General features: G+C 43.7%; 1 protein-coding gene across 1 annotated transcript; it reads right to left on the bottom strand.

The window, feature by feature from the left end:
- Positions 1-569: 569 nt before the first annotated feature.
- LOC135529224 (glycogenin-1-like) lies at positions 570-8,551 on the bottom strand. The gene is made up of 5 exons (XM_064958073.1): positions 8,440-8,551; positions 3,820-3,946; positions 1,801-2,029; positions 1,405-1,497; positions 570-1,072 (listed from the first exon to the last, which is right to left on the bottom strand). Exons 1-5 carry the CDS (start codon positions 8,549-8,551, stop codon positions 914-916), a joined length of 720 nt encoding a protein of 239 aa, XP_064814145.1. The 3' UTR covers positions 570-913.
- Between the last annotated feature and the right edge of the window lie 323 nt (positions 8,552-8,874).

The raw sequence follows: 8,874 nt of genomic DNA on the forward strand, positions 1-8,874 counted from the left end.
GATGTATTGATACACCGTCCCAAGTTTAGTAACTTCACCATGCTCAAATGGATATTCAATGTCTGCTTTTTCTAAAATGTTTAGCCCTCTACCAATAGGTGCCCTTCTTTGCGAGGCATTAGAAAACCTCCGATCTTTGTGGTTGAATCTGTTACATTCACATTTGAATGTATGGGGAGGTACAGCGATGACTCATTCAAAAATCATGTTCAACATTATTCAGGCAACTTAAGCACGTATTTAAGCCATAAGGGGTTGAATACTTGACGAGACATTTCAGTTAATTTAAATGTGTCTAAAATAAATAAAAATACATACGCCGCTGACAAAATGGGATATTGTGTGACAAAATCTGTTAAAAATCAAGCTGTAACAAATAAATGTGGATCGAGTCAAGAGTTCTGAATGCTTTCTGAAGGCCCAGGTAGACTACAGACATGGCAGGACATCACATCAGCTCAGTTAAACAGTGTATAGCCGACATCTATGAAACTACAAGACGTACTGTATAGATCATCTTTGTCAAAGTGTCCACACGTGGAAAAAGGCTCATGTCCATATACCAAGGCCATATTTAATTATTATATTTTATTGCGGTTTTAATTCTCTAAACATTTTCAAATAGAAAAAAAAAGTAGATAGGACTTGTAAAAGCTTGTCAATAAATCGGTGCTTCAGTGTCGTGATCTTCACAGTACATATATAACAGGATAAACATACTATACAAGTGTTGCTCAGTTGGATGCCCTCTGCCAACAATGTCAGAATGTTTCCCATCGTAACAGAATTGTGTTGTAGTCTTCGGAGCTGGGGTGGGTAATGGCTCACTAATATGGAGAATCAACTATTGGTAAGATGGAGGGGGGGGGGGGGTGAAACTAACTAAACTGAATCAGTCAAACTCAGTTTCCCTTTATTTGAGAAAAGCGTCAAGCTTTTTCTGGATATTGTCAAACGAGTCCATTCCCATGTAGTCCGCCTGGCCCTGCTCCCATTTCTGCTTGCGTTCCTCGGATGTCTCTGGTGACATGTATGGCTCAGTGTGATGGGAGTCATGTGACGAGCTGTTTCCCTGGAGGAGGAGGGAGAACAAAAAGAATATTAGAAGGGAGCGATTTGATCAATTACGGAACAAGCCACAAGACTAAGAGCTCTGGAGAACCAGTGGTTCCTTTGCAGTCAGTGCAGCAACAGAACAGTAGCACACATCTAAAAACCTGGCATTTATAGCAAGACATTTCCACTACTGCAAACCACCCATTTACTCCATCATCAGAGAACACGCGGCTATGGTATTAGCAAAGCCAGGTTGTTGTACAAACAGATTGTCCACAAGCAGTGACAGTTAGTGACCAGGTGTTGGTGGTGATGCTGGGCTTAACATACAACTAGTCTTCATCATACCTTCCAGCCACCTTCCTTGTGACTATTGATCTGTGACCATGACCCAGGCCAGTGACCATGGTGGTCACAATTTTCTTTGACAGGGGACTGGAACTTTAGATGGACGAATGAGAGGGTTAAACATCAATAGCCTTCAAGGCTGAAGTATCACTACATTTTAGAAAGACGAATCATAATATATATCTCATATATATGTGATGACTTGGATGCTTATTGTTAGTAAAAAAGTAATGTTGGGCCCACCTCCTGAATTAATATAGATATATGTAAATATTCATTCAGGAGGGTCCAACATGACTTTTTACTAACAATAAGCATCCAAGTCATCACATAATTCAAACTGTTATAAACTGTTTTGCTAACAGTTTCTGTAGAGGAACGACAAGAGGTTAATACTTCTAGATGAACTTCCACACAGCCAGAGTGGAAAGGCTGGTCTCCGTATCCCTCCACCATCATGGGCACCACAGAGGAAGAGTAGAGGAACCACCAGTCCAGAAGGAAGCTGGTGTGTGTGGAGGTCTCCTGCATGTCCCCACTGACCCTCTTGGTCTTGGGGTCGTACGTGTAGCTCCACGGCTTGGTCTGACCCAGGAAGTGGACCACCTTGGCGTTGCCACCGTATCTGGAACAGAATACATGTTGATTTACTGAGCTCTTGTTGTGAATGTAACTCATATCTGGCAGTTAAAGACTGTTGTAAATGCTTTGGTTTGATAAGTTCGAACACGGGAGAGCCCGACGGGCGAAGGGAGCGAGAGCCCGACGGGCGAAGGGAGCGAGAGCCCGACGGGCGGGCGAAGGAGCGAGAGCCCGACGGGCGGGGGGAGCGAGAGCCCGACGGGCGGGCGACGGGCGAAGGGAGCGAGAGCCCGACGGGCGAAGGGAGAGAATAGCCATTGTGACAGAGGCATAAAAGTCTTTAAACAGAAGGCCTCTATTTCGTCCGATGTTCTCGGCTCTGTGGAACTCAGGCTGGTTATCGAACCCCACGAGGCCGCCCCCTAAATTGACTGGTGGCATGAGAACACTAATGACTATCGCCTCACGCCTACCCGTTCTCTCGCAGCCCAAGAAGACTCTCGCTGCCAGGGGTTCCACAGGTAGTCTACTATTGAGTCACTGCTGCTGGCTGATCTTCCACCCCCTTAAGGTCAATGTCCACACCCTGATGCAATCGAATTAGCATTATAAAATCCCATCTAAAATCTGTCAGTTTAAACTACAGATGTTGTTGCATTGGCTGCTTCTTACTCCACCTGTCACACCTGCAGTGAAAGAAATCAGAGAGGAGCTTAAAAAGTCCTTTGTAGCGTCCCAACGGTTTGGCCTAAAAAATTATTACCCCCTATGAAAAGAGGAGACTCAAGAACACGGTGGTGTTCTCCATTTTGCTCTACGCCCCCCAGGCTCTCAGGAACATGTCAGCTGTTTTCCTCTAGGATACCCCCACAGGCCTCATCTGAAGGTCCCTGGGTACCAGTTAAACTAATGAATGGAAGTACAGTATACACATCCCCCAGTTGGAAAGAAAAATAAATGCAGTATATGGAGATTTTTGGGAGTTTTGGCACTTAACTACGGGGTTAAATACAAGTAAAAAAATATATGGTGCCTCATCTTTCTTCTCTCAGATATAGGACAGACCTCAGAACAAACTTCCTTTACATTTTTTGTGGGTGGGCTTTTGTTCCATGTGTTTCTATTGGCAGTAAGGACTGTTATTCAATGTGTTTCTATTGGCAGTAAGGACTGTTATTCAATGTGTTTCTATTGGCAGTAAGGACTGTTATTCAATGTGTTTCTATTGGCAGTAAGGACTGTTATTCAATGTGTTTCTATTGGCAGTAAGGACTGTTATTCAATGTGTTTCTATTGGCAGTAAGGACTGTTATTCAATGTGTTTCTATTGGCAGTAAGGACTGTTATTCAATGTGTTTCTATTGGCAGTAAGGACTGTTATTCAATGTGTTTCTATTGGCTAATAGCAGTAAGGACTGTTATTCAATGTGTTTCTATTGGCTAACAGCAGTAAGGACTGTTATTCAATGTGTTTCTATTGGCTAATAACAGTAAGGCAAAATATTTTTTCATATTTTTCAATACATCAAGGGGTCTTGAAATTCAAAATCAAATAGCTAAAATGATCCTTGGTGTGACTTTAAAACAATTCCTTATAGTTTAGTGGACCCCGGCTTCGACAGGGCTTCGACTCTGACTGTTAATGCTTTGGCAGGGAATTATAGACACCTCAAATATTTAGTTTGAGATTTAGCAGAATCTTTCTCAATGTAAGAAATACAGATATCTAGATAATAGTTAGTGCCTAAACCAGCAAGTTGATCTCCACACAGTTCTCTATCACATGATTACATACTGTTTGAATGCTGGAAGGGAGGTGTAGACAGTACTTACTGTTTGAATGCTGGAAGGTAAGTGTAGATTGCTATGCTGCTGAGGTTGTAGATGAAGGGGAGGTGTTTCGATATATCTGCTGTTGCCCAGTTACTGAAGAAGCCATTCAAGACCCCCTGGTCTCCTCCTAGAGAAAAGAACAGCAGTTAGCAACAAGTGTAAATAGGGAGCGCAATATATTTAGCCCCAACCCATATCAATGCATAGCGGTGGTTCAGAACGCAAGGAAGCAGAGTCTAGATCAAGACTTAATCCATCTACCAGTAACGCATTGATCGGCAAAACATATATAATATGATCAGCTTGGTATGTTCAGTAATATGAATAGACCAGACAGCGAGGCAGACGCCAAGCCCACCAGTGAGACAAGGGTTACACAATAAGACCAAAGTTATTTTAAAACAGGCGTTGTGAAACAGAAATTAATCTTGATAATATTCTCTTCACTACGGTTGCAAAAAGGGATATATATATCTAGATATATATACATACACACACACATATAGCTCAGCAAAGAAAACGTCCTCTCACTGTCAACAGTGTTCATTTTCAGCAAACTTGTGTAATCATGTGTAAATATTTGTATGACCATAACAAGATTCAACAGCTGAGACAAACTGAACAAGTTCCACAGACATGTGACTAACAGAGATGGAATAATGTGTCCCAGAACAAAGCCAGAGTCAAAATCTAAAGTGGCCAGCAGCTGCATTGAGTACTGCAGTGCATCTCTTCCTCATGGACTGCACCAGATTTGCCAGTTCTTGCTGTGAGATGTTACCCCACTCTTCCACCAAGGCACCTGCAAGTTCCCAGACATTTCTGGGGGGGGGGGGGCTCACTCTCCCATCCAACACGTCCCAGACATGCTCCATGGGATTGAGAGCCAGGGTCTTCTCTGGCCATGGCAAAACACTGACATTCCTGTCTTGCAGGAAATCACTCACAGAACGAGCAGTATGGCTGGTGGCATTGTCATGCTGGAGGGTCATGTCAGGATGAGCCTGCAGGAAGGATACCACATGAGGGAGGAGGATGTCTTCCCTGTAACACACAGCATTGAGATTGCCTGCAATGACAACAAGTTCAGTCCGATGATGCTGTGACACATTGCGCCAGACCATTTATTTATTTATAATTTTACCTTTATTTAACCAGGCAAGTCAGTTAAGAACACATTCTTATTTTCAATGACGGCCTGGGAACAGTGGGTTAACTGCCTGTTCAGGGGCAGAACGACAGATTTGTACCTTGTCAGCTCGGGGGTTTGAACTCGCAACCTTCCGGTTACTAGTCCAACGCTCTAACCACTAGGCTACCCTGCCGCCTCCTCCATGATGGACCCTCCACCTACAAATCGATCCCGCTCCAGAGTACAGGCCTCGGTGTAACGCTCACTCCTCTGACGATCAACATAAATCCAATCATCATCATCATCATCCCCGGTAAGACAAAACCGCGACTCGTCAGTGAAGAGAACTTCGCCAGTCCTGTCTGGTCCAGCAACGGTGGGTTTGTGCCCATAGGCGACGTGGTTGCCGTGATGTCTGGTGAGGATCTGCCTTACAACAGGCCTACAAGCCCTCAGTCCAGCCTCTCAGCCTATTGCGGACAGTCTGAGCACTGATGGAGGGATTGTGCGTTCCTGGTGTAAACCCTTTCTAATGAAGCTCTGAAGTTACTTGAATTTTTACAAATGATCTTTGAAAAAGACCTGAAAAAAGGGACTTTTATTTTTTGCTGAGATTCATATATCAAAAACTTTTGTCTTTGACCAGTAAACTACCATAATCTTAAATTAAATAATGAATCTTTCAAGGACAATTCTCCTGGGCCATATGGTCTATCTACTACAAACTCAATGTGTCTCCTTAACACTATATATTCATTAATAATTATTTACCAAGTTATTCAAGTATATATTACAACATTAACAGAAAATGTATGGCAATTACAAATTTGCTGAAGATTCCAGTAACCGGTGTAAATTAGCACTTCACCCAAGCCCCAACTCCGAGACGAGCAATAGTACAACAGGTTGGCATACAGACCGACGAGCACAGCCACTGCAGTAGTCAGGAAAAACGTACTTCCTATGAACGACATGTGGTTGTCTCACCTAGCTACCTTAAAATGGATGCCGAGTCACTGAGGTGTCTGCTAAAATGAATAAAATGTAATCTAACTAGCGGAAAAATAAATGGTTTATGGTTGTCTGAATAGATCTACTTCAAAAAGGACAACGTCTAATTGCTGTAGATTGAACCGGTAACAGGTGCGTATGGTTCAGCTGGCTGTCAGTCTCATTCAGCCGTCTATCCAACTGATCATAAACCTGTAACTCCTAAAGCCATGAGGCTTTCTGCCAACACAACCTCTAAAACCTAGTTCACACTGCAGGCCTTGGACGCACAAATCAGTTTGTTTTTTTCAAAATCCGTTCGGGAATATCGACTGTCCAAACAGCAAGACAAAAAAAAGTGAGCAAATCGGATGCGTTGTCATAGTAGCCAGGTGCGTGCGCAGTGGTTTAGAGGCAGTTTGGAGCACGAGCGCCACCACCTGTCAACCAGAAAGTAGCTGAAAGTATGTAGCTGAAGGTGACAAAGTTCACCATGGACATTTCAAAGTCATAGTGGATGTAGCATGATCCGAAAGTCCTTTTTGGCGTCAGTTAAACTGGCTAGCTAGGCAGCGGTTTAGCACATGCAATAATTAGTAAACAATTAACAAGTCAATGAGCTCCCACACGTTCTTCTCAAACTGTCTGAGTAGCTAGCAAGCAGATATGGCAAATAAAGCCTAGAAACCACTGGAGGGAAAATACAATTAGATTTGACCGTTCAGACATATCACATGGCCAGGAATCACCGACGAGGGTAGTTTAAAGAGTGGCTTGAAATATCAGATTCCATGTGCTTTTTGGCTGTTCAGACTGTAGGGAAAAACAGATGAGAAGCAAAAAAGGGAAGGTTTGAAACTGCCTACGATGTGAACAAGGTCTTTAGTCAGCAGACTGCTCTGTACAGATAGGATGAACACAGGATGTTTACAATCACACAACGTCTACATAGAGTGGATTCGGAAAGTATTCAGACCCCTCAACTTTTTCCACTTTGTTACATTACAGCCTAATTCTAAAATTTATTAAATTGTATGCGTCTCAATCTAGACACAATACCCCATAATAATGACAAACCATAAACATGTTTAGAAATGTTTGCAAAAGTATAAATAAAAAACAGAAATGTCACAATTACATAAGTAGTCATACCCATTACTTTCTGTTGAAACACCTTTGGCAGCAATTACAGCCCCGAGTCTTCTTGGGTATGACGCTACAAGCTTGGCACACCTGTATTTGGGGAGTTTCTCCCATTATTCTTCTCGGCAGATACTCAAGCTCTGTCAGGTTGGATGGGGAGTGTCGCTGCACAGCTATTTTCAGGTCTCTCCAGAAGTGTTGGCTCAGGTTCAAGTCCGGGCTACTCAAGGACATTCAAAGACTTGTCCCGAAGCCACTCGTGCGTTGTCTTGGCTGTGTGCTTAGGGTTGTTGTCCTGTTGGAAGGTGAACCGGCGCCCCAGTCGGAGCTCCTGAGTGTTCTGGATCGCTGCACTTTGCTTAGTTCAAATTCCCCCTAATCCTGACTAGTCTCCCAGTCCCTGCCGCCTAAAAACATCCCCACAGCATGCTGCCAGCACCACCGCCATGCTTCACCGTAGGGATGATGCCAGGTTTCCTCCAGATGACACGCTTGGCATTCAGGCCAAGGTTTCATCAGACTAAAGAATCTTGTTTCTCATGGTCAGAATCCTTCTTGGCAAACTCCAATTGGGCTGTCATGTACCTTTTACTGAAGAATGACTTCCGTCTGGACACTACCATAAAGGCCTCATTTGTGGAGTGCTGCAGAGATGGTTGTCCTTCTGGGAGATTCTCCCATCTCCACAGAGGAACTATGGAGCTCTGCCAGAGTGACCATCGGGTTCTTGGTCACCTCCCTGACCAAGGCCCTTCTCACCCAGATTGCTAAGTTTGGCCGGGCGGCCAGCTCTAGGAAGAGTCTTGGTGGTTCCAAACGTCTTCCATTTAAGAATGATGGAGGCCACTGTTCTTGCAGACTTAATGCTGCAAAAGGTTTATAGTACCCTTCTCCAGATCTGTGCTTCGACACAATCCTGTCGTCTCGGAGCTCTACGGACAATTCCTTCGACCTCATAGCTTGGTTTTTGCTCTGACATGCACTGTCAACTGTGGGATCTTATATAGGCAATTGTGTGCCTTTCCAAATCATGTCCAATCAATTGAATTTACCACAGGTGGACTCCATCCAACAAGTTGTAGAAACATCTCAAGGATGATCAATGGAAACAGGATGCACCGGAGATCAAATTCAATTCTCATATCAAAGGGTCTAATAAATTGGCAAAAATGTCCAAACAGCTGTTGGCACTGTCATTACAGGATAATGTTGAGATTAAAAGTCAATTTGTATTTATTTAATACATTTTAGAATAAGGCTGTAACGTAACAAAATGTGGATAAAGTCCAGGGGTCTAAATACTTTCCGAATGCCCTGTACACTGAATAGACCGACTAAAAAGTGTGTACACCTACTGACTGCTGTCTGGATATTGATGGGGTCGTCCTTCAGTAAACACAGCACTCTGCACTCTCCAAACAGCACAGCCTTGCATTTGTTTACATCCCAAAACTGCACGTCGGCCATCAAAGTTGTTTTATTGGAGGTCTGTCCGTTTAAAAGACACCATCAGCTACTTTGTGAGACCTGGCCGGTGACCACTACACATTACTGGCATCGCGAGAGCTACGACTAGCCGTAAGCATCAGCCACATGGCTCTCATGTGAAAGACAAGGAGGAAAGATCTATAGTCCGCTGGATTTAAAGCCCACGGACAGATTAGCACGAGACTGCAACCTACTATCCCAACAGGAAATACAGCCAGCCACTACACATGAACTTGTTGGGTTCAGCTCGGCGCCAGATGAAGCATGCGGATGCATTGCACCATCCAGAGATATAAATAGGA

This window comes from Oncorhynchus masou, unplaced genomic scaffold, assembly GCF_036934945.1.
Source record: "Oncorhynchus masou masou isolate Uvic2021 unplaced genomic scaffold, UVic_Omas_1.1 unplaced_scaffold_1124, whole genome shotgun sequence".
Classification (NCBI taxonomy): domain Eukaryota; kingdom Metazoa; phylum Chordata; class Actinopteri; order Salmoniformes; family Salmonidae; genus Oncorhynchus; species Oncorhynchus masou.

What these genes read in the sequence shown, in the direction of transcription:
- LOC135529224 (XM_064958073.1), bottom strand. Translation starts at nt 8,551, where the DNA reads ATGGCCGACGTGCAGTTTTGGGATGTAAACAAATGCAAGGCTGTGCTG. An exon ending in CAATATCCAGACAGCAGTCA is followed by an intron (nt 3,947 to 8,439) that starts GTAGGTGTACAC and finishes TCTTTTCTCTAG; the next exon opens with GAGGAGACCAGGGGGTCTTG. An exon ending in TACCTTCCAGCATTCAAACA is followed by an intron (nt 2,030 to 3,819) that starts GTAAGTACTGTC and finishes ATTCTGTTCCAG; the next exon opens with ATACGGTGGCAACGCCAAGG.